The sequence below is a fragment of the Malaclemys terrapin genome, chromosome 20, assembly GCF_027887155.1.
Source record: "Malaclemys terrapin pileata isolate rMalTer1 chromosome 20, rMalTer1.hap1, whole genome shotgun sequence".
NCBI lineage: Eukaryota > Metazoa > Chordata > Testudines > Emydidae > Malaclemys > Malaclemys terrapin.
Genome location: NC_071524.1, coordinates 17,251,658 through 17,277,921, shown reverse-complemented (window position 1 = coordinate 17,277,921; position 26,264 = coordinate 17,251,658). Strand labels below are relative to the sequence as shown.

The 26,264-nt window shown below is 44.0% G+C and overlaps 1 protein-coding gene across 4 annotated transcripts in view; it reads right to left on the bottom strand.

Moving 5' to 3' along the window:
* Positions 1-1,238: 1,238 nt before the first annotated feature.
* The window catches only part of BICRA (BRD4 interacting chromatin remodeling complex associated protein), a 126,958-nt gene continuing 101,932 nt past the window's right edge, over positions 1,239-26,264 (bottom strand). For 2 of the 4 annotated variants that reach the window (XM_054010212.1, XM_054010213.1), the window contains 10 exons: positions 24,923-25,240; positions 21,273-21,974; positions 19,021-19,216; positions 17,372-17,499; positions 16,717-16,842; positions 16,265-16,326; positions 15,002-15,150; positions 12,810-12,904; positions 11,899-12,001; positions 1,239-10,683 (listed from right to left, as the gene is read on the bottom strand). In XM_054010212.1, the coding sequence (XP_053866187.1) occupies positions 9,485-10,683; positions 11,899-12,001; positions 12,810-12,904; positions 15,002-15,150; positions 16,265-16,326; positions 16,717-16,842; positions 17,372-17,499; positions 19,021-19,216; positions 21,273-21,974; positions 24,923-25,240 (3,078 nt within the window). In that variant the 3' untranslated portion in view covers positions 1,239-9,484. The remainder of the gene's footprint in view (positions 10,684-11,898; positions 12,002-12,809; positions 12,905-15,001; positions 15,151-16,264; positions 16,327-16,716; positions 16,843-17,371; positions 17,500-19,020; positions 19,217-21,272; positions 21,975-24,922; positions 25,241-26,264) is intronic. The other 2 variants (XM_054010214.1, XM_054010215.1) reach the window with 2 other exon arrangements.

The window sequence follows — 26,264 nt, the reverse complement described above, 5'->3', positions numbered from 1 at the left end:
TTTTAAAATGCAGCGGAGACTTACTCTAAGAGCCCAAGTCATGGACCTTGCCCCATAAGTGCTGCACACCTTTCAGGGTTTGGCTAACCACTGAAAATGGTTTACTGACCAGCCATGAGACGGTAATGACTTTCAAACCCTGCTGGAAACGCAGGAAGGTGCAGCAGAGGCCAGCAAATCAAGAGGTGCAGAGAGGCCCTTTCTGTTGGTACGTCTAGAATCCTCCAGTATGTCCAGCCATGCCAAGATGTAACGAAGCAATAAGCTACCACCAGCGTACAATGGGATATCTCCATACCCTGGGATGGGGCAGGGCGGGCAGATGGGAAAAGCAAAGCCAACAGGACCTCAAAAGACATTTAAGCTGGGGGCTTCTAGAGGAGTCCAAATCCCATGAAAATTCATGTGGAGTTGGGATCCTAACCTGAGGCTCTTTTGAACCCCAGCCTTCAAGCCCAAGCCTGCAGACCTTAAAACGGTTATTAAGGTATCAATTATTTTCTGTTCACAACTTTCCAAGACCAAGACCCTGTCTAACAAGTACTAGGGTTGGAAATCATCTGACTTGATTCTCCATTGCCCTGGCATCTGGTGCAGTCATTTCACACTCACTTTGCACTGGTGTAAGATGACCGCACAAGGTGGAGACGTAAGGCCCATCGAGTGACAAGTCTCATTCTTGCTTCCGCGGGCGCCAGACTTGTAACACACCGTGAGCACTACAAGATTGTGAGGAACCCAAATATCGTTATGTCCAGGAACTAATTTATAATCCAGTTTCCCAACCTGGTTACAAAGATGGACCCTCATCATACCACAAGACTTCTGCAGGCACACTCATACACCCACGTGAAGCCACACTGTTGCAGTGAAAACAGCAGAGCCAGAGGGAAACCAAGAATATGCTTGCAAGGATCAGACTGGAGTCATGGTTCCAAACTGTGGGGCAGAATATCCCTTAACCGTATTTCCTCAGACAGAAACTTTGGGTCATGTTTGTAACCAGTTGGGTTGTGATCAGGTTCCTAGACATACTTATAAGATATATACAGGGTCTAACTTGCTTTTCCCTTTTGCAAACCACCGTAAACATCAGATTGTCTTGCTAAGCAAAAGCATTACAAATAAGGGCTACCATAATACAAATAATAAATGAGCCATCTAAAGTCAAGAGCTCATTTGCATATTTCCAAACTGCATTCTAAAGGTCTTTGGAAAGAAACACAAAACAATTCATATACAGTATTTAAAAAGAAGAGCAATTTAATTTACACAGAAGTACTAAATGTACATAATTCTTTAAAAAAATTGTTATACACAATAAATACAGTACAAAATTATTTTATAGTACTATATTTTGTTTCGAACTGTGATAGCGTTCACTGGTACCAGCGGGGCAAGAAAGAAAAGGGGGTTGTTTTACGTGGTTAAGGGGTGGGGAATTTTCCTTCTCCTTTTTTGCAAGTGTTGCTGTTACTTTATTTCGGTAGGTCAGGGAAGGGGAGGAAATGAACAGACAGGGATGATAGATTTACTTTTTGCCATGATTATTTTTTTGCATTTCCTCTTCCGGTTAATTCTACATCAGAGACAAGCGGACATGGATAGGGGGCAGCTGAGAGTAAAAACTCGTTAGCTGTCCCCCTGCAAAACTCTGTAAATTAAAATGTGCAGAAAAGGGGTGAAAAGAACCCCATCCCCGCTGCGAAAAGAAAAAGGTATGGTCACTTCAAGTTCATTTCAAAATACTGGGAAGTTGTAAAATTTTTTTCGAGTATACTTCCCCGTAACAGTGAGAAAGCCAATGCGGATCAGCCTTTGTTCAAAAGGGGAGTCTCTGGTTTTAAAGTTATCCATCTTGCAGAAAAAGGAAGAAAATAACGCTCTAATGATCCCAAGTCACTCTTTCTTTTAGATTAAAAAAAAAAAAGAGACTAAACAAAAACCAAAAATTTAATACACATTTTTATATATATATATGTATATATAAAAAAGAAAATGCCAAATATTTTAGCCTGGGAATTGTCATTTCTTATTGCTACCTAACCAATCCTCTCATCGCAGATAATGAAGGGTTAAGAGGGGCCACTGAGCGCTTTGACCTCTAGTGTTTGCAAACCAATCCAAAAGGGGGTTCTCTCCTTGGACTTTTTATCTTCCTGCTCTGTGCCACAGAGCAGTGTTCAAATGCAAAAATAAAATCTCAGTAATAATAATAAAAAAAGCAAAAACGATCTCCTTCGGTTGCTTGTCTTCTAACAAGCCCAGGCTACTGTGATAAAACAGGAGACCTCCCTTCTTAAGTAGAACCAGTGCTTCAGAATGTATCAAAGGCAGTTCACAAGCAACAAACCTTAAAAAGTTTGATTGAGAAGGCTTCCCAAACGGAGGAATTAAAATACACCTGGTACAAAGGCAAAATTTATCAGGCAGTTTTGTGAACTGCTACACAGCATGAAGTGAATGGAAAAGCAACACCGCTAAGTTTTTTTTAAATAAAATAGTATTAGAAAAACTTGTGGGCACAGAGGTACAGACCTGATACATAACTATCCAAAAAACCTACATCAGTGGTGGATGGTCTAATGTTAAAACACTCTGGTCAAAGAAAAAAAGTAGACCGTAATTTTTTTATTTTTCATTTTTGGTTAAAGTATGCCCCCTAAAAAACTGTCTTCATTAAACTGCAAATTTTCCTTAAGACACAAACTTTTCTCTACTTCACAAGACACATAAAGGGTTAAAGAAGAAATTGATGTTGAAGAATAGTTTGGGTGAGCAGTCACTGTCCAAGACTTTCTACTTTCTCCAGCAGTCGTTTTATTATTGTTTGCGGGTGTAAAGAATGGTGATGTCTTTTCCTATATTGCCGTTTTCCAACAAGGAAAACACCTCAGGGGACATGGGGACATTCAATTATGTGCATAAAGGAGTTGGAGTGAATAGGATGGTAACAAACACTAATGTTGGACTTCAATGTTTCTGTCACAGGTAAAAAGCAGTTAGCTAATAAAAGGTGTGCAAGTGACACTAAGGCCAGGTGGTAAAAGAAAGCCTGCATGTGTTCCATTCCCAGCTATTCATCTCCCAATGGACTAGAACATGGTGTGTCAATTCTGTACTTGCATAGCTGGAAGGACCTGATTGCATAAGCTTTTCTAGTCTCTTTGTCAAGTGCATTCACAGCTATGAGCGTTAAATGCACACACTGAAATATGCTGGTTTATAAAATGTCTTGAGTATTTTTGACTTACACTGTGTGCGTGAGCATGTACTGAGTTGGGAGGAAGGTGGCAGAGGCAAGAATGATTGTGCAAAATTAACACTAGCTATAAGAATCGAAAACAAGGAACAAAACAGGAGATTCTGATACGTTCAAAACTCCTCAAGAGTGACCTGCACACATTTCTTAAGGAGGTTTGTGTTCACATAAGGGATCCAATTACTTACTGCTTAAAGCCACCAGTCCTCCTGCCACAATAATTCCTCTTCCCCACTGCTTTTAAAGCAAACTCATTCTTGGAAAATACCGGTACTTGCTTCCATCCACTGAATTGCAATAGCTGCCTCTGGAGTTCTAAATTAATTACTTTCCCCTTTTTATATTTCTTGGTGTGGAGGAATGAGGGGCATATGAATACTTTTAAGGCCTCTTTTTAGTCAGAAATGAGGAGGAGAGGAAGAGAGGAAAGTAATAGGGTCCAGACCTTCAAGTCCTCACCATCCAGAACGTGGGACCTGCTGGGGGTTGAGTATTTTTGAAAATTAAGTGATTTTATTTATATGCCTAAATTTGAGCTGTTGAGTACTGAGCCATCTTGAAAATCTGATCCCAGAGGGAGAAAAAGAAAAGTTGCTGACTCCCTATATTTCTAGTTGAGTCTCTCGAGCTATAATGCAAGAGTAGGCTGTTGAATTTTAAATGGAGTTTGCAGATTTTAGGACAATGTTAACCACCAAAAATTGGTCCAGGAAGGAAGATACCTTGATGATTTACAAACATTCACATATCCTCAAAGACTGAGTTTGAAGTCTGTTTGTAATGAGCATATGAGGATATGTAGGAATTTGAATGCAGTTATGGCTAATTCCCAGGCCCTGGAAATGAGATTTATGATTCCTTCTTGGAAAGAAAGGGAAGCAGCAAAAGAAAAAATAATAAAAGATGTTTAGTTAGTGGCTGAAAGCAGTTCATCTGGCTTCCTATCAAGAGCTCAAGCAACTAAGCCTAGCACAACTTGCTGGGCCTAACTTGTTCTGTTGGTAAAACACTGGGACATTAGCCAAGGGGGCAGCCTGGGTTTAATCTGCAGCCTGACCACGTGTTTCGTTTTTCACATGCAGAAAGCAGGAAAAACAACATGGATTTGGAAGTATATGAAGCAGCTACTTATTAGGTAACTCCCAGAATGAGGCCAAACAGTTTGGTCTCTTAAAGCATACATTCAGGAGACGAACTGGAGCCTCTAAAATATGTAAGAGGGTATTGCGAGTGTGAAAAAGGATTTAGACCTACTTTTTAAAAATAAGGATAATAAAAAGAGAGACAACAGAAGAAAGGTTAGGGGAATTTCTGGCAGCTGTAAGAGTCACACTGCAACCAATTTTAATAGCGGCCAAAAAGGGGTTTAACAAGGTGTTTGGCCAATGCTGACGGTGTCAAACAGTAAATCTGCTTCAGCCCCGTCAGGAACCTACAACAGACACTTTTAAAACATTATCTTTTTTCCTTAACCATTCAGGTTTAACAAAACATGGGCCCATGCGCCCTGGCTGCCCTGCCATGTTAAAAACCTGATTAACCTTGTAATGCCAGAATAGACAGGGCTACACATCCAGAACTTGCAGCCTGAAGGAACCCACTGATGCAGCACATCAATGAGATTCACAACAGGTGACTCGTGCTAGCGCACACAGCGCAGGGGTCTCCTGGGATAGAGTGAGAGTATCCCGAGGCTGACTCACCACTCTGCACTTGGTACTGTCCCTGCATAAATCGAACGGCTCAGGTACCAGGTGATTAACCAATCAACAAGGGGATTCAGCGGTCTGTCGACGATGGTTCAGAGAGAGACAGGACGGAAGGCTGGGAGGAAGGGAAAAGGAGCGCAGGATTTCAGAGTGGTGAGATCTCTCTCTCCCTCCTGTCCTGTGCCTTGGTAGTAGATAAAGACTTGGAGAAAAGCATATGTGGTGGGGACCAAACACTTGTATAGTCCACTGTAAATAAAGCACAGGGTGGCCAGCCTACCCAGGAGTGTGTCAGGATTGTTTGCAGCAAGGAATCCAAGCAACCGCAAACTGGGATACTCCCTCACTTGGCTCCTCAGGTTACATATTATACCATGATCCAGGACAGGCACTGACTGGGTGCTGAGTTGCTCTCACTCATGTGGCACAAGCTCCGTACATTGATGGCTGGTGGAGGAATGTTACATAGGTGCGAGCCTAAAGATTTGGGGGAATCTGGGCCCACTATAATCTTAATCTCCCTCCCCCCATTTGTGGAAGCAGCCTTTATGCTCATAAAATATCTCCCCAACACCACTACTAGAGACACATGCGCACTGGCAGACTCACAGTTCTAATTCCGCCAGAGTCAGCAAACTTTCTAGGAGGCCAGTCCTTCTTCCAGTGAAGTCAATGGGACCACAATTTGGAAGGAATTCATTGGGCTATACTGAATCCCAGCCGACAATATATGAGAGACTAAAACGTGGAGGGACTAGTGGTGGTGGTTGTGTCTTTTAAGATTCAGATGTTGTTGTGGGGATTGCTGTGAAAAGAAAACACTAAACTTCCATGGAATAAAGGAGGTGGTGGCCCCTTACGGTTAATCAGCATACAATGCTAACAGGCTTCCTTCCACAGGAGTCTGATAGCAGCTGCAATTCAGGACATTCGTTAGGCTAGGCGTGTGGGCTGGGGATGGTAAAACTGTAAATCAATTTAAGGGGGGAGGGGGGGAAGGCAGAAAAACTTCCAAATTCAAACGCCTCTAACTGATAACACGGACCATTTTCTCCCTTTTCTGTTCACCAACTCTCTACTTCGTCATCCAAAAGGATGCTAATGCCAACAGGCAGGTACTTGGCTCCAGGCTCACAAAGATATGTTTGCCCTCCTTTCCCACCCTCCCTCAGGGACACTTTTGCAAATTCCATAGGTCTGGTAACAGGAGAGAGACTGATATCAGAATAGTGTACATCTGTGTTAAGGTCACAATCTTTGAAGTTTGATTTTTCACTCTGTGAGCTCTCTCTCTCTCTTATATATGCACACAACACAGGAAATTCTACATTATCTCATGAACTGCTCTGGGTTTTGCAGGTTATCTGTCAAGCCATATGGTGGGAGGTGTGTGTATATATAAGAGCAAGGGACACAGAGAAGTGCCACTTCTGTGCTACCTCCATAGTTACAATTTTTTAGTAAGCCTGCCAGACAACGTAGTAGCTGCCACCTGTTTTTCTCTGAATGCCCTGCTCTAAAGATGTTCTCTAAAGGGAATTTCAGTACTGAAGGCAAAAAGGAGGATCTGTTTTAAAAAAATACAATCGGTGAGATAAATATTAGGAGGATTGAAACCCATTAATTTATAGAACTCAGTGCATAGAAGAAACTGAAGAAAGAAATACTGTGAAGGATCAAAAATACTAAAAGCTGCTAGAAAACAGGCTCACACTTTCATTTGGGATGGGGAATCCCTCAGTGGCTGTAATACAACACTCTGCAGTTTTAAGTGTTATCAACCCAGTTGTGAGCAATGTATTTTAGGGGAGCCTGATATTCTCACCTAGTTGATTTTTATTGTGCATTTATTTTAACTTCCTGTTAATTTATTGTTACCCTCCTGATATTTCACCACTTCTTAACCCCCACTTTGGGCAACTAAGAGCACTGGAGGTGGAGTGCAAATTACTTTAACCAGGCTTCTACCTTTGATCATTATCTCTCTGTCTTGCCTATTGATAGAAAAGGAGATGTTCTTTTGCAGAGTGACATCCCTTTACACACGTCCACTCCAGGCCAGCAAGAGGAGATGCATTCCCTCACAAATCCAATTCTCCCATCCTGGTTTGAACTGGGGGATCCCATCTAAAGCAGCAGGGGCCTGCCAACACAAGAGACTCCAAGCAGGTGGTGTGCTGATACTGCAATCCGTTTGTATGGTACATACCACTCCTATCGTGTGGTAATGAATGACATCAATAAGCTGTTGAAGGAATCAGGACTAATGGCACATCACAAATACTTGATGGCACTGATGCAAAGCCCTAACTCCTACTACCACCAATAAAAAATGGAGGTAAAATCAGTGAAAAAGCTCTAATGGGATGAATGCCACACATACAGGTTACAGCGTCTACATACATACATACAATTAAGTTATGGTTACATACATACCCATGTGGGGGAACAGTGAAAAGAAACCATGTATTTCCGCTGTCACCACACATTTGGGTAAAGAAATACTAAGGCATGAGTGGGAATAAATAGATCCTCCTCAGGGTTTCTGGCATTAGTCAATGTACATTTTTGGAAGGGTTTATGTCTGTTATTTGTAGTGAAATAAATGTGATCTAGCCCAGCTCACATTTCCTGGCATTTTCTGTATCACAGTGTTCTCAACCATTATCCATGTGTCGGCCTAGTGTGAGACTGACCATGAGTATGGCAATAAGCTCGCATCAGAGAACAGGAAGACTGAACTGGAATGACAGAGCCTCATGCATTGAAATCAATGTTATAAGATGCCTGATGTTAATTTCAGTAGGCAGCATTTAACTGATAAATCTAGGATTAGAGAGGTATACGTGTGAATTCTAAAGAGACGGTGGTTGGAATCCTTAGCACAAGGCAGGTGTTAGAACTCAAATCTTGACAAAGCCACTGGAAGTTTGTCAGCAAAAGGCCAGGTATCTGATCTATCACAGCATCCACCTGCTCATATACATTTAATAGGGCTTCTAAACCTCCCTGTATGCCTCTAAGTTCCAGTGCCTGCAGGATGTGGGGAGACAGCCAGAATGGGAAGAACTAAAGGAAAAGGAAAATCAGGAACTGATGGGGGACAAGTGGGCCTGGTGGCATAGTAAAAGTGTCCAGCACTGCTATGAAGAGGATGATTTGGGTTTGTCACTCAGTCGAATACTCTCACATCCCAGACTGCCTGGGCTAGCAGTGCTGCTGAAGTGGAGAGGAAGGAGTACCTTGTGTCATTCAACAGTCTCCTCTTCTAACTGATTAGGGAGAGGCATTGATAGGTCTCTAAGGGAGCCCCATCCAGTCCTCCTTAGTCAGGAGGCTGATGGTCATGACACAGTGTCTCAAGAGTACATGCTATAAAAATGCCCCCCCCCACCTTTTATGGCTTTAATAAGGAAACAGGGGACCCCTATGGGAAAGCAATAAGATGAAGGTAACTGAGATAATGGAAGAAGAGTATAAGAAAACATTTAAACAACAACGAATGATGCAAAGCAGAAATGTAAAACATGTAAACATTCATTTGGCATTTTTGCTTTCTGCCTTTGCCTAGCTCCAAGCAGAACATTGCAACACGATGCCTTGGCCCCAGCCTGTTCTCTTATCAGCACACCCCCTGCCTTGGAATGCTGCAGGGAAATGCCAGACCAGCTTCGCTCCTAACACAGCTTGAATACACTTTGCCCGGTTGCTACCAAAATATCAGGTTGCCATGGAGTACAACAAAAAGCTATGTAACCACCCCCCTCAGAGTAAATGATTGCATGATATTCCTCTCTTCCCCCATCTCCCCTGTGCTGCTCCTGCTAGTCCTACCCACAGCTACTCCCAAGGGAGCTGCTTCTCTTCAAGTTGTAGGAGTAAAACGTATAGATTTAGTTGTAAACTTTCTTTCTTTTTAATGATTAGTGTTTGCATTTCCTTTCTTGACTATTTTTTTGCCCTTTGTTGACCAATGAGAGGTTCCACAAGCCCATGCTTGATTCTTGAAATAACTTAAAAATGAACAATAAATTTTGCCCCTGTGGCAATTCCTGCAGAGTCCCCTTTTGCCTCACACTGGCTTGACTTTCAATCTGTTCAAAGTTTAAGATGGGGCGGGGGGAGAGGAAACGGATCAATCAGATATTCAAATTAGCAATTTGTTACAGAATCTAAATTACACAGCCAGCACTACCTATGGGCCCCATCAATCCCCTCCCACCCGCCTGGTTGCTTCTCACTTGCCATTATAGGGTGTGTTTGATGAGACGAGTGTATTGTAAATCCAGTCTCAGCTTGTACTTTACAACATCCAAAACCCATCATATAAACACTTGGATGAAGCATCATTAGGACACCCTCTTCCCCCACTCCTGCTGGTGCCAGGCCCGAGCCATCGGGTCTCTGGGTAGGCGGCACCATTGACACCCATGGTGCTCGACCGTTTCAACCAGCAAGAGCGTCTTCTTCGGTCCTTGCTTTCTGTTCAGTTTCTGCTCAGTTTGGTTTTCTGTTATCTGTTCAACGTCCTTGCTCCAAGGCCGCCATTGTGATTAGGGGCAAGGTAAGTGTCTGTACGATGGACAGGTGAAGAGAAAGGGGAGGAAGAGGAGTTGTAAGAGGAGGAGGGTGTCCGGATATTCTGACCCCCAGTCTGAGGTTGCTGCAGGTTGAGAATGCTGTCAATGGCACTCTGTAGGTGCTCATTAAGGGAGTCATCCTGGGGGCTGTCGCTGGAGAAGCTGGCATTATCCACATCAAAGGACTCCGACTTCCTGCGCTTAGCTGGAGGCAAGGGAACCTCCCAGGTGAGCTCCGAGCCAGAGCTGTGGTCAGGGGGCTCCGTTTTTATCATTCCGTGATAAAACTCATCCTCTACTTCTGCAAGTTCCTTCATAAGGCCACTGGTAGAGTCATCGGTCTTCGGAGGGGCAGGGCTGTCTTGCATCACCAGAGAACGGGCATCGCTTCTGTTGAAAAACAGGAGCTTGGAGCTCTCCTCCGGCTTGCTCTTCTCTGCCACCACCACAGTTGGGGTTTCATGGGTTTTGAGAGAGGTGATCACGCCTTTGGAGCCGTCCTCCTGCTTGATCACAAGGGTGCTGGGGATGGTATCGACCTTTGGGATGCCTCCCTTCGGACAGGCATCAGTGGCTTTATCTGCTATAAAAGCATCCACGTTCTCTCTGTAAGTCTTACGAAGTGGAAGCCTGCAGTAGGTCACAATGGGTTTTTTCTCCACAGGCGCTGAGGTTACATGGTCAATAGTCCCGTTCATTTGCCCAGCAGTGGTGGTGGCGGTGGGGGCAGCTGAAGAGTGCTGGTCAGCTGTTTTGATGACTGTGCACACCGGAGGCGGCTGGTGAACTGGGTCCAAGGCAGTGTTGTGCACCACCTTGCTGAGACCAGCCTCCTGCTTGATCTTCAGCTTAAGCCCAATCCGGCTCCGTGCCTCATAAGTTTTGATTGGGGGCTTGCTCCTTGAGGGTAGGGCATCCTCATCTCCATCCAAAGAAGGCGAAGCTTTTGCCCATGTGACAGAAGGGGAGCCTCCGCTGTGCTTGATAACCAATTTGGTGGGGTGGATCTGGGTGGCTGTCTGCACTGGAGGCACCTTTAGGTTCTCAGAAGCTGGGGTGATGCTGGATACAGAGGCTAGAGCCAGAGAGGAAGTGAGGCTCTGTGAGCGAGAAGATGATGAAACATACTCATCTGCAACAAAAACACAATGTCACAGTCCAGCCAAAGCAGCACACTGAGAAAACACCCATCAGAAAAATGGTAACAATAAGTGTGTCAACCCTAAAACTAATAATAATTCTTGACTTTCTCTAGCATCTAACAATTACCCTAATTAATTAATTCATCCTAAAAAATCCTAGTCCATGAGGGAAGTTTTATCCCTATTTTATAGCAAACCACCACCAGAGCTGGGATTAGAAACTCTGAAGTCCTGACTCATACTCCCTTTCTTCAATCACCAGACAGTCTCTCCTTCAGGAGAAAGGAGCATTTTGGCATCTCAGCAATTCCTTACTTTTGTCAACAAAATTAAATAAAATAATTTTTACAAATCAACACTTACCCTGTTCCAGCTGGGATTTATTTTCTGTTCTGTAATTCCCCCCCACTCTTGCTAGCTGCTTCTTCTGTTTCTCAGCCCCTCTTCTTTTTCTCTTAGCTAATTTTCTCTCCTTCTGCCTCCTATATGGTTTAGTCCCTTACTGGCTCAGCCTTCCCCATGTGCTTTCACTGAACACACAAGGAGAGGAACACAATCATTCAAAAAGCCACCTGTGTTCCTTTGATCATGAGTGCCCAGCAGGAACCATTTCAGAGCCCTGGTAATTTGGCTGTTCATGTTACAGACACCACTGCCTAGTTGCTCTTTCTTCTCTAGGCTGCACAGATTTTCTCCTTGTTCCAAGGCTCTTTCCAGCTTTTCAAGTTGAGCCAAGCAAATATATATTACTGTGAAAAGATGCCATAAATTTACACAAACCCATTAGTATAAAGGCACCCAAAATTAGGGCAACCGAGAACTGTAAGCAATTTATCAGGAGCCTACAGACTGCACCTAATTTGTATAAAATGGAGAAGACTGCAGCCACTGACTTCTTTGATACAGACGGCCAGATGGAGGAGCCTACGGAACCCAACACACACTGCTCCATCTTGTTCTGAGCAGCCTTCTACTCAGATCATACGGAAGCATTGTAAAATGGGACGTGCAGTCTCTGCAGACTGACCCTTCTGTATTCAGATGAAGTTGGCGGAGCGCTGGCATGGGCCAGCTCACTGGTTTACAAGTTTTCCACTCCTCCCTTAGTAACTTTAAAAGGTAGGAAAATACTGTGTCTAGGGAGAGGTGGGAGGAGCAGCATATGAGTAAGTGAGGAGCACAGATAGAAATAATGTCTCCCTAACCTGGTTTCTCCTTTGCCAGCTGTTTATCAAGAGCCAACATGGTCTTTTCTTCCTGAATAAACATTCGATCGATCATCACCATCTCTGCAGAAGGGCTGACTCTCTGCAGACCAAAAATGAAAAACAGGTGAGGGGTGGAGGAAAAGAAAGGCACAGTAACCACAGTACAGAAATTAGGGGCCCAATCATAACCTACAAGCCTCTCCAGCTTCTGCTTTAGGGAAACAAGCACTAACACAATGGTGAATTACCTTGACATGTCACTGAATAGTGCTTGTTCTCATGGAGCTGGCACAAGTCTCATCCATGCACTGGAAAGCACTTTTCCTCACTTAGACATTTGGGAAGGGCTTTTGGGTAGTGGTTTATAGTACGGAATCTCTGCCTTTCTTACAGCACAGATAAGGAGTCACAATTTTAATATAAACTTATAATCTAAGTTAATGTGTCATATTTCTGGGGTGACCAAGCTTTCCTGTCCCCATTTAAAAAAAAAAGTTCCAGGCTTGCTGCAAAATTACCCCTCACTAATCATAGAATCATAGGACTGGAAGGGACCTATGTAAATTCATGTTTTATTTTAGTTTTAAATTGAAATGTCCTGTTTCAATTTAAAAGTAAAATGAAAACATTAATTGACGTAGTTGTGATGAGTTCCTCCCAAAGGTAACAGCCTTTTCCCCAGTCTCCCTACTTACAGCTTGATCCTGTTCTAACTGAAATCAAGTGAAAAACTCCCACTGACTTCAACAGTGCAGGATTGAGCCCTTATTCCTCAACATGGTCATATTTAGTAAGTGAAACTGCAATTTAAACTCTCATTACAAATGCATAGGATAGATTAGAGCAGACCAATAATCATGCTGACCATCATACCATTGAGCACAGTAGCACATAAAGGCCAATCTTACCCGAGACTCCTCTAAGAGCAGCAGACGATATTTGTTCAACATAGCTTGTGTGCGTTTCAGCAGTTGGGTGGACACTGTTTCAAACTCTTCATCTACTAAAAGAAGAGGTAAAGAAAGAAGGCTATTTGGTTTTTTGTATAAAGGCATTGCTGGGGCTACCTCGTTAGGTCTGAAAGGAAAGTCTCCATTCCCTGAAAGACATTTGATATGACAAGGTAAATACAGAAACAGGACTAACATTCTATATCAACATTAGTGTTACTAGAGGACTCAGCAGCCGCAATTGTGATTGCTCCTTCAAATGCTTTCCACATCAGCTTAGGTTTCTTCCTAAAGTATGTGGCTGGTTTTAATTGTGAACATGATCATGTGATTGGTCTCATAGCTTAGAGGGGCAAGGGACCATTGAGACAAGAGATATTTTTCTCTATGTAACATCAAGCGGTTTTAAACTCTCTCTACACATTCAGGATTTGAGACTGCAGATCATTGCCAGGCCAGGAGCTGGCTTTCTGTCTGGATTGCAGTACAGCGCCAAGCAGTGAATCAACTCGACATTTGGAGTAGAAGAGTGCTTCCGCAGACAGTTTTGAGGAACACAAGAATTGCCAGACTGGATCAGACCAAGGGCCCATCTAGGTCAATATACTGTCTCTGTCAGTGGACAATACTAGATGCTTCAGTGGAAGGGACACAAAACACCCTAAAAGGACAACTACGGACTAATTTACCCAAAGGGAAATTTCTTCCTAATCTCCTCCCTCCCCCAGAAGAAGAGGTTATGTCCATATAATATATTTTGTATCCTGTCTAATGTAACCGTGGATGTTCTCATTATTCATATACATGGATAAATCCCTTGAGTCCTGCTAAGCTTCTGGCCTCCATCATATCTTGTGGTTATGATTTCCATAGGTTAATTATGTATGGCACATCAATGTATGTTATCAGTTTTCAATGTGTTGCCTTTCAATTTAATAAAATGCTCCCCTTATTCTTCTGTTATAGGAGGATAAATAAGAGCGCCTGATTCACATTCTCTATCCTGTTCATTATTTTACATATGGATATCATTTAGAGTAAATGAAAATCATAGCCTGCAGACAATTAATATAACAATGCTTTTTCCCTGAATTTTAACACTAGGGAAAGTGATCCTTTCTGCATCAAATGCACATTATAACAAACAGGTTTATCATCTTTCTTAGTGGAAATAAATAAAAAATGACACTCCACACAAAGCTATATGCAGTGTTGCTGTAGCTGTATTGGTACCAGGATATTAGAGAGACAAGATGGGTTAGGTAATATTCCTCACAAAGAGAAGAATGATACAACTACATGGGAAGAAGCGGTTGAACTCCCTGCACTAACTGATAAGGTGGAAAACTTCATAAGGCACATATACCACACAGATAAAGTGAATGAGTTTAAAATTGTTAATTAACGTTTGTAATAAACTTTGAAAGTGTACAGCACTATGTATTAAAACTACTCATAGTTTTCTCTTCTACAAAGCCTGGATGCTTGAGGGGTCTTTTACAAACTATGCACAGCACTACTAAAATTATTTTGGGGGAAGTTCTATGGTCTGTGTTATACAGGTCAGACTAGATGAGCACAATGGTCCTTTCTGGCCTTGGAATCTATGAAATGCAGCCACTTCTGGAGTGGAGGATGGCAAACTGCAAAGCAGCAACAGGGGAAAGAGAACTTTTGACCAAGGATACCAGGGTAAACTCCAACTCTTATGAAAAACCCTAAGGGATTATTAGTGGCCTTACTAAGCAGACAAGGACTCTCTTTTTAAGGTCTCCTCCAAAAGCTCCAAACACAGAAGCCTGTGATAGAACTCAGTTTATCTAGCTTTGAAAGTTTAAAGGGCTGAGACACTGCCAGATTTCAAACATGTGCTTCCAGGAAGTTTATTCAGGTTTTGGGGATTTTATCTTTTTTCTGGAGTGGAGTTTACTTCTCTCTTTTCATGGCTGGACAAATCCATTTTCCCCCGTGACTCACCAACAGTGATCTCTCTCATGCCAACATCAGAAGAAGAGGCCTGAGTTTACTTCCTGAGGGTGAGATCCCCCTCCATTCTGTTGCTTAGCGAAGCCCTGCTAAATTTAAAACACTTTGCTATAGTTCTTGGACTATTAGTTACCATCCTTCCTTGTATACACAGCTGAACTTACCCTTTCTATAGTCGTGGGTAGAGGGAAGCATCCCCTGGTAGACATGATAGGGTAGAAGCCTTTGTAAGGCATCTTCAAACGATCGGAATGAAGTTTTATAGTCAGGGTGCAACACTGCTCCCTGATGTTTATGTAACTGTTCCAAGAAACTAAAAAAAAAAAAAAAAGGACAAGTCAGACAGTTGTACAAAGTGTATGGAAAACACAGACTCAAAAGCAGAGATATCTATAAAAGCATTATGCTGAGTGGTTGAAATTCTTATTGCGCCTCCTTCCAATATATATATATATAGGCTGTTTGCAGTGACTGAAGCATGATATACAGAGATGCTCTAAAGCTTACCTTCTATGTCTGCAGAAAATGAGCAGTTTTATGTGTGTGGAACATGAAATACACATATGTGCACACACGAGGAACACACACACACACAATTACCTATCCCTGCTAATATTGTATGTAGTTTTATGGTTGCCAAGGGGCACTCATAACTGAATTATATAGCATCTTGTGAGATTTCTGGGCAGCAGCAAGAGGATCATAGAACAGATGAAAGGTTCTTTGGATACATGGAATGTGACTCAGACATCCTATAACTCAATTATAAAAGTGCCCCCTGGGAGCCTTCAAATTATATTACTACACCGTTTTACTAATTAAGGAAAATGTAATTTATCTTCCAGTTAAAATAGTCTCATCCTCCTGCCACTAACAATAAAGTGGGTTGAGCTAAAATGGGCAGTGATGGAATGTGGTCTGCTGTGCAGGTGTGAAGTACTATGTGCAGACAGGCACACACGGATATAAACAAAAGCAGTGTAACACATAGCTGGCTATGTTATAGGTGCGTGCGTGTGTGTGTATGCACGCTCATGCTAAACACACTAACGCAAAAGGAGGATGAGTGCAATCAGGGAGAAGGAAGAATGACTGACCATACAGGAAAAGAACCACAGCAAAATTCTGGAAGAATTATTCTCTTCAGTGTGAAATATACATTCAACCAGTGTCACCCATGGGGCCCTCTGGAGAGGCACTGAAGGGCATGCTAGGTTACCGAGAATTGCCATGCCATGATAAAGTATCATGTTTCCTCCCCCATAGAGTGGATTACGGTGCACAACACTGCAGGACTCCAGAGTTAACCCAGATGCCGGTTAGTCTGTTAAACTTTAATCTTACTACGCATGTGATGTTACTGTTACCCTTACACTGCTTTCTTTAACTTCTTAGGCTCCAACACACGCTCTCTGGCAAATACTTACCAAGCTTCTTTGCTGGGCTGTAGTGTAGGAGTTTTTTTCAGACTTCCAAGCTTACTATCGTACTGGTAAGGAAAAAGAATGCACATGAAAGGACTTAGTAATCAATAGATTAGTTTTACTCTGCAGAGAAGGATGACCTAACGGAGGAACCATCCAGCTCACATTAGAAAGAACTCTTTCTGTTCCGTAAATTAGTACAAGGAAATTGGAGAATAAAGTGGGATTGTGGGCAGGAGGAAATCAGTTGGATGATTTTGGAGATTCTGGACAAAGTGCAGAAGAAAAGGGATAATTCTTGCTGACGACTAAGAGAAACAGCTTTGCTCACTTTAAACATGGCAGCTTTCAGGTAGCAGAAAACACACAGCTTCCTTTCAAACTTCCTCACTGACAGAATAGTTAAAAAAAACTGAGCTATTATTTGAAGGAAATAAACATTTGTGTAAACTCACCTGCTGCTGGGATGGGACTGGGACTGAGGGCATGAGTTGTGATAATCCTTTCCCAACTACCTGGATCTGCAAGGGGCCTTTTCCAAGATTCAGGCCAGAGATAGAGCTAATCACTCCAGGCTTGGCCTGCAGAAGAAGCAAAGGATCTCTTTTAATTGGGATCCCAATATGATTTTAATGACTACAAATTGATTATCAAAACACACAGCAAGAAACTACTCGCCAAGAGGATGTCAGTCATCAGTGAAATGACTCAGAATGGAATTCCTTGGTGTTGAAATGCAAACATCTATGAATAAATCTTTTTTGATATATAATTATTTTAACTTGCACTTCTAGAACGTACATCCCAACAGTATTTGCATGCCATTAAATAAATTGGGAAGCACATTAATTCCCTCAAGGAAGAGGAACAAAGCTCCCTTCCCCAGTGGTCTAATTAATATTAATAGGGATAATTATTTGTTTTCTTTTTGTTTAAGAGTTCATAGTACTTATAAAATCAAACAATTATATGCCAAAGTCAAATGGTTTCTGAAACTTAATTCCTTCTTCTCACACAAAAAGAACAAACCTGGAGTGAAACTCAGTAAGTTTTGTTCATCCTTGAAATGGACAAACTACTGTGAAGAAGCATTAGAAATGAAGCTCTCACCTGAACTGGCTGCTGTACGGCAAGAGGTGTTCCTGGTTTCCCTGGCACTGTAGTCACTTTCCCCCCAGAAACAGATGTGGCGCCACTGGAAAATGTTTTACTCTCTGCAGGAACTGGAGCAGCTATACCTAGCAAATATAAGCAGATTTTAGAACAAGCTCCAAGTTTAATCAACAATAGCAACAGGTCTTGGATTCCTGCAGCATATTCCGTCTTGAAGAATCTTTATAGACTATCTAGAAGTATTGGGCAAAATTTTCAAAGGCACCTAAATGACTTAAGTGCTTTTGAAAATTTTGCCCATTACTTCAGCTATCACTGAAATGCAGCCACCTCTGCCAGCTGTTTAACAGCACACAGCAACACTCCACAACAGGGCAGCAAAGGAAGTGAAAAAGACGACCACCTAATTCAACTGAATACTAATTCAGGGAACTGTAGGGAAGCAGAATGCAATTATCAGGACACCAGGGCTAAACACCTCTACTCTTGAGACATGTGCCAGGGGATCTTAACAACTATAAGTGGGAGAAATCTTAGTTTTATACTCATGCAAAAATCATTACTGCCAGCAGAGCAGAAAGTGACTGAAAATCAAAATACAACCACACTGTAAATATGGTTTTTTTCCTTTCTTTTTTAACAAATGAAAATATGTGGACCTTTTTATCAATACCTCAGATTAGTCTGTTCAGTGTACCATGGGCATAACATTAAAAACGGTATCCATTTCCCATTTGTGAAAGTGCATGGAAGCACCTGATAGGCACAGTGAATAAATCTAAATAAGTAAATATGGGGGGGGGGGGGGGGGGGGAATACAGAGCACCTGTAGGTAGGGGTGTGTGTGTGTGTGTGTGTGTGTGTGTGTGTGTGTGTGTGTGTGTGTGTGTGTGTGCGTGTGCGTGTGTAAGTAAAAAGCATAAGGCCTGTGCATGATTTAAGTCCCACTTAAATCTTTACATTAGGGTTTACATGAGAATTATGTGGTGCACTGACCCTAAACTAGCCTTCAGCATGGGATGAATTTCACCCATGGGTTTCAAAGAGCTTTACATAAGAAGGTAAACAGAATTATTCCTGTTTTTCAGACGGAGAACTGGTGGCTGAAAGAGGTAAGCGTCTTGGCCAAAGCGACACAGAAGGTGAGTAGCAGAACTGGTATTAAGGATGTCTTGACTCTCCATCCAGGGCCCATATCTGCTCCACCATGTTGCCCCCCAATCAATTGAGTTACTTCAGATTTATACTCTGTGAATGAGAGCAGCATTTGACACTTGGACTTCAATGAAATTTGAGGGCACTCAGCAGCTCACAGAATCAGACCCTTAGAGAGACAGATGATGAACTTCCCAACATCATTTTTAGAATAGCTTTTCTTACTGTATAGGCACTTTGAAGTGTGGAGGGAAAAAAGGGGGAGAAAGAGGAAGTTGAAAGTCACAGTCCAGCAGAATTTCCCCTTCCCAGACGGTTTCCCGTCCCTGAGCACGCACAAGGCATGGTTTTAGCAGCTTACACGTCGATGTTGTTTTGATCTGCAGCAATGCTGCGAGCTGCGCTGGCTGCCCTCCTCCACTACCACCTCCTCCTCCCGCTCCCTCCTTGTACTTGGCCCTTCCCAAGCACAGGAACCACCTCACTCGAACCTGCAGTAGAAGGCTGGACTGCAGCGGGGACAGATGGGTGGCTGTGGACTGGTGCTTGCGTTGTTGTCACCGCTACTGGCTGTCCTTGGCTGCTAACCAGGACAGATGAAGGCTGGCTGCTGAAGTGGCTCAAAGCTGATGACACCTGGCTGGTGGAAGTCTGGTGTTTCGTTTGCAGGATAATCCCCTGGGGCACCTGTGTTGGATAAATGACAGAGGCTGAAAAGATGCCCTAGCACCATCTTTTGGTACATTTTATCCTTCTGCCTTCCTTTTTAATCTGCTATGTACCATAAATATTTCAACCCAGCAGCAAAACATGGGAAGAAAGGGACCCTCCCATGCTCTCATGTTTCCAACACAGTCCACTGGCTTCCATCCTATAGCCCCAGGATCTCACAGTGTTAGGCGGTGAATGTAAAGGAAACAAAAAAAGGTCTTTGCTTAGCAGTGGGAATCTCCAGGTCTGTCAACGACAAGAATTTAAAATCACATCAACATGCCCTGTGTGCTTGAAATACAGCAGACTGGATCCCAGTCTAAGTCCTTTCAAGGGAAATTTATTTTTAATATGCAGTTTTTAAAAAAACTGAGTTTGGCTCCCCTTTCCCCTGCAGATAAAGTGACAGTAAAGACAATATTTGAAATGTGGATTGTAAAGAATTTTTCTGATGCTTTCTGAGACATAAGGCCCGAGCCAGCTCTCACTGAAGTTAATGGGAATCAACCCATTAACATGAATTTGAATGGATTGTGACCTCCAACTCCAGGGCTCAAAGTTCAAAGTACTAATACTTAGGCTTGGTTTACACTATTGTTAGGTCAACATAAGGCAGCTTACGATGACCCAGTTATGTCAGTGTCTACACTACAATGGTGTTTCCGCTGATGTAAGTGTCCCACTACACCCCAAAGGGGCTGACAGCTGGAGCCCTTCCCCCACCCCAGCCCCGACAGTCTGAGCTGTCAATGGGGTGCAGGTTCACTGCTGTGAGCCCCACATAGAGCTGACAGCCAGAGTCAAAAAGTGAAATAATAGCAGCTGAGAAATTGACAAGAATGTCAAATTCATTGCTGGTAGGCTCCCGCTGTGAAATCAAGCCCTGCATTGTCAGCCCCGTGGCAGGGGGCACTCACAGCTGTGAATCTGCTGGGCTGACAGCTCGGGTTATCGGGTGGGGGGGGGCCAGCTGTGAACCCCCTGCCTGGGGATGATGAGGCTGTCATCCCCAGAGCTGCCAAGTATTCCATAATGCCCCATTTCAGTCAGTGGAAGTGCTCCTGGTGAGGACGCGCACCACAGACAGAAGGAGCAAGTGTGAATATGAACCATCGCTTTAATTATTGCAGTAGCTGTACTTCGACTTGAGGTGACTGCATTTGGTAGTGCAGGCAAGCCCTCAGACTCCCTGGAAACAGGCTGAGACCCCAGCCGGGTTGAGCTCGGTCTGCGCTGCGTGAGTAGGAAAGATCCCATGGGGCACTTTTCACAGGAGCATGTGTTTGCTTTTATCTCTTTGTCCAAAAATTTCTCTCCCTGTTTTGGTTCTTGAGTAATTCATGTTGCTAAAGAACTTGGAAGAGGCCAAACCCTGTAAGTCCTAAATATTAAATAATTGTTTATTTTATGTACTATTTACATAGTAGTTGGTAGCAAAGATACACTCAGGGCTTGTCTACATGAACAATTAGTTTTTGGCAAACTGGGGTATGAATCTATCTTGCACTAGTTTGCTGGGGACTAACTGTTCATATGCTAACAGACGTTAAGAGTTAGTTAATTCACTTTAATCTAGTCCTCTTTGAAATGGGACTCTCAAAGTGAACTAAAACTGTTAATGCGCAGCAGGCTAGCACGGGGTAAAGCTTGCTGCAAACTAAAAGTTTGTGTAGACAAGCCCTTAAACAGCCCCAAAACAATTTAGAAACTGTTCTACATTGTTACGGTTTCCTAAAGGCTGACAATGTGCTCATGATACTAAAATCAAGATAATTCCTTCCCCGAGTACTATTTTAAAACCAAACAAAACAAGATATAACCTTGGTAGTCCAGATGATCGTTTTTTAAGGTGGTGACTTTTGTGATTTGCATATCTGTCCAGAAGAAACTAGACTGAAAATCTCCAATTTCTAATCCCTTTGACCCATCCATTCTCCTTGATGTATGGGGGTGTATTTTTCATTTCTAGAGAGTTATATTTCTACAGACCCAGGCCAAGTTTAATTTACCCTCTTTGATGGTAATTATTTACCTGCTGGAACCTGTCCAATAGCTGCTTCTGCTGAGGAGCGGGATTTGGAATTGCAGAGAGTGTCTGGAATTGATTTGGGACCATCTGAAAACTCCTCTGTTGTTCCGGTGTTAGGTGAAGGGTCTGAGTTGGGACTGGCGGCTTGATTTGGCCCTGGGAAGGGAACTGGAAATGTGGGGAATGAGTATGCTGAGACTCGGCTGGAGCCTGGATCTGGGATTGCAGCCGTGCCGGCACCTGGGTCTCAGACTGGGGCGGGATCTGAGTGGCAAGCTGAACTTGTAGCTGCAGATGTGGAGGTGTTGCCAGCTGAGGTTGCCCTTCGGCCTGAGACTGGGGTGGCTGGAACTGTACCTGAGGCTGCGACGGGGGCCGTAAGGGGTGCTGGGTGGGACCGTGGGGGGATGATGTGATTTGATTCTGTATCACGTACAAGTTCTGCATTTGCGTTTGAGGGGTGCAGGACCGGGAGAGGGGTTCAGAAGGAGGCCTGGACAAAGTTTGTGGCTGGGAGGGAGGCCTGGAGTGAGGCCGGGAGGGTGGTCGGGAAAGTGGCTGTGGCTGTGACGGAGGACGGGACTGGTGGGGGGACTGCATCTGTGAGAGGTGTGCGGGCTGGAGCTGGGGACTCTCCCCCATTGGAGGATGAGGTAGCGAATGGGATGGGGAGGCTCCAGGGAGCTTCTGTTGCCCTGTGGGTAACTGAAACAAAGAAAGAAACAGAGAATAAGTTAGTTAGGACTGATGTGTCTCACCACAATCCTCGCATGTCCTTCAGGCATTTTAGGGTATGTCCACACAGGAAAAGCGTACCTGAGCTAGCGCTGGCAATGATAACAGTGATGACTGCACAGTGCAGGCTTCAGCACGAGGAGTACAGATCCAGTACAGACCCTGGGTAGGTACTCCGCTCACAAGCTGCACGCTCTTCACTACTACTGTTACCTGTGCTATCTGGATTCAAGCCAGACCAAATAGGCTTGCCTGTGCACAACTTCTGCTGTGCAGATAGATCCTTAGACTGTACTGCAGTGCAAACCACTCTTAAAACATAAAATGCCTGGGGCTCCCAAACTACTTTTAAGTCCAGAAACCTCACTGAACTCAAGTCACTCTGTGAAGGGGTTTACCGAGGCATTGCCTATGGCCAAAACGGCTTGAGGAACTGAGCTCTTTCTACCACTCTCCCCCTCTGGTTGATTCAAGAGAAGCGCTTCTTTGAGCTAACCAGAGCATCCGTAGAGTGAGATTTCAGGGGCAGAGTTTCCAGCTCTCAGACCTTCCACCGGGAATTCTTGTGGGCACAGTACTATCAGCTGCAGATTCATTGCACTGGCTCATCTGCTTAGAAGCTACCTTCAAAAATGTTTTTAAATCAGTAAAACAAACAACTTGGGAATAAAAATTGAAAGGCATCGTCTATGGGTGTCCCTTAGCTTCTGAAAACAGCTCCAAGTCTCAGCCACCGTAGCCAACCTTTCCCTAGAAAGCCTTACTGCAGGGGTACAGTGTTTGTACCAGTGTGTGTGAATTTAAATAAAGCCCAGCCCTTTTGCCCCACAATTGTGGCACCATGAAAAAGGGGAGGGAGAGGGTGTCCAACTTTATTTTTAGAATGTATTTAGGTTCCTCCCCTAGAGCCCCTCTCCTCATCTGAGCCCCCCATGGGACACAAGAACCTCCTCAATTTTATTTACCCTCCTCTGTATTGCACCATCTTAGCTCCTTCCTAAGCTCTCTTTGAATTGCTTAGAACAACACTAGGCATACCTTTCGCTCCTTTCCCACAGGAGCTAATCAAAATGAAAATGCCCTCCACTCAAAGGAGCAAGCCTGAGTCCATTGGTTCCCTGCATAGTACATAGTACCACTACATTAGAGCCAACCAGCATTTTTAATGGTGCTAACCCTATGAAGGCATTGGCCATTGTGAGTCCCCTGATATGAGAGCCAGGTCAATATCACGCTCTTTTCTAAATTACAGGGGTGAAACTGATCTATTATAAAGACAAGTTCTCAAGTCTTATTATGGCTAAGAAGAGCCTTTCGACTAATACACCACTTTTAAGTCTACCACAGTCCTTATTATAACCATTTGCTACTAAAATATAAAGAATAAAAGAATAATAAAGCCTCTGGCAGGAACACAAATGTACCAGGACAGCAGCGTGCAACTGTGAAGGGACAGAAGAAGAAAAAGCATCGCAAGACAGCAGCAGCTTCCAGCGTTAGTGAGAACCTGCAGGCAAGCAAGCGAGAGCAGCAGGAATTCAGAGCGTAGATGAACAGGCAAGTGCCACAGACTGACAACAAGGGCCAGAAGGGGGTACGTTTGGAAGGGGAAAGAAAGCTTCAATAGGCCTGCTGATGTAGCAGTGCATGGACATGTCCCAGGCTCCGAATATAAAGGCAATTCCCTCAGTCACAGACCTTGGTGTGAAAACATCTGGAGCTCACCCAGCCCAGCATGCTGATGTACTATATATTGGCTGGAAGCTTCCAAACTGAACTAAATTGCAGTCTGAACTCCCATCTTCTCCAGGCTGCTCACATGATGATCACGGGTGATAAATTACTCAGGTCCATTTGATCACTCTGGCTACCAAGTTCCTGGATTCTGCCTAAAGTCTGCTAACCACGCCTTGGAACCCCTCATCCATGCACATCATTCTTCTCCCTTTATTGCTTTCTTCTCAGAATAAAAACAAGTTATAGTTTCCTTTGTTTCTGGGCTGTCTAAAAACAGGGAGAGAGCTGCTTATATTTTAAAACAAAGATGCAGCTGGATTTTGTTTGATCTTCTCCTAGCGATACAGAGCCACCATAGAAAAGTGAACTAGGGAGTTGAATTTGGATGCTATAAATATTAGAATCATGGAGATAAGAGATGGAAAAGACTTATTACAACATCATCCAAGCCACCTCTTTGCCAACATGTGATGGTATCATGCAGCACAACTCTTTTGCTATAGAAATGTGTTTACGAATATTTATGTGTACGTGTGTGTGTGTGTGTATAAACTTTTGATTACATTTGAGACGGGTAAAAACATTTTAAAAAGCATACATTTTATTAACAATTTTGCTTTTTAACTTTTTTTTTTTTTTCTCTTTTTTTTTTGGCAAGCCTCATTGCCACCAATATAGCACAGAGGCCAGTCAAAAACACCTCTCTGGGAAACTCGCACAGAGTTTTATAACATGTGGATTCAGGGCCAGACTGTCTATGCAGTTACTACAGACTTACACCAATGTAACTGGAATCATAATCCTGCCCTCAGACTGCTCATGAAAAGTCACCCTAGTTAGACGGGAGATAAATGTGCCAGTAGCAGAATTCTTTTCCCATCACATTTTTGCCATTACACCACAAGAGGGCGACTTCTGTTACTACTATAGAGGTTACCCCACCACCACCCACTTCCATCTTTGTTTTGAAATGTGAAAAATGCTAGTGTACATCTACGAGATACCCTAATATTTTGTCTTTGTGTATTGGTCCCTCCCCTCCTGCAGAGAGAGAGAAAGCAAAAAGCAAAAGGGAACTCTAAGAGGAAGGACCAAACAGATTAGACAGAAGCTAAGGACAGAAGGAAGAAAGGAAGATAGGCCAAAGCAGGCTGTGTGGAATCACAACAGGTAAGGGCTACCTGGCAAGCCAGTGCCTGTTGGGAATGGCTGGCTGAGAACTGAGGTATAAGATTCGGTCCTTTGGACTCCACCGTTGCCAGACTCTGATTCTGGGTCAGCTCTCGGCTGGCAGGCGGTTGCAGAGCTGTGCCTGCACTGCTGCTCACTATCACTGATGCTGGGACACTGCTTGTGGTGCTGAGAGCTGTTGTGGCTATGCTGTAGATGGGCAGAGGCATTGGAAGGTGTGGTGGTACTGTGGACTGATTCAGATTGTTCTCCTGCTGCATTTTCAGGGATGCCGGATAAAATTGCTGCTGCTGCTGGCTCCGATCCTTCTGAAATTTCCAACAAATTTAGCATTGACCAGTTTTCTGGTTCTTTCTCCTCCTTTTTTTCTGTTGATGTTCACCATCCAACCCCCATATTCATTCAGGCCTTTGCTACTAATGGTACTCTATTAACAATACCTCAACCAGTGGTCAAAAACAAATTGTGTCTGCTCTTGCTTTTCATCATGCCCACCCCCAGATATTAGTACCATACTTTTCAGGACTCTTCACAGGCACTAGGCAGATCCAAATTACTGTTCAGAAATGAGACTACTTCCTCTGAAGATGGTAAGAGTCATTTTACAGCAGTCTCCTCCAGGAACCTGCAGAATCTGACCATAGCCATGTTACTCCTGGGGGAATTCTGCACCACTGTGTATGCACAGAATTTGTCCCCCACAGATTTCTTTTTTCCCCCCGCATTAAAATGACTTTCTGACAGGGAAGCACAGGAAAGCCACAAGAGCGGCCCAGGGCAGTCGTCAGAGAGGTAAATCACTGTGGGGCAGAAGGCGGGACTGGGGAAGACCTGGCTGGTGGCTGCTAGCGCTGGCTGGGCTGGGGAGGACGGGACTTCCTCTTCCCCTGCACAGCATCCGGGGCCGTGTCAGACCCACCCCCAGATTTCTCCCCCGGCTACAGGAAGCTCTGCAAACTCCCACAGCCCCATTGCTCCTCAGCTGCGGGGGGAGGGATCCCTGTTCAGGGAGCTGCTTCCGCTTCTGCCCAACCTCCATGCATCTAGACCCCCTCGTTACCCAGACCTTCCTGCCGAGCCTCAGCCCTCCTCCCCGCACTCAGAACCTCACCCACAATGAGCCCCACTCCCCTTTCACCTGGACCACCCCACTGAGCCACCCACACCTAGATCCCCACCCCACCGAGCCCACACCTGGAGCCCCACCCCACTGAGCCCCACCCCCCCAGCATCTGGACCTCCCACTGAGCCCCCCACACCCAGGCCCCCCTGCCGAGCTCTATCACCCCAATACCCTCCCCCGCTGAGCTCCAAACACCTTCATTTGGACCC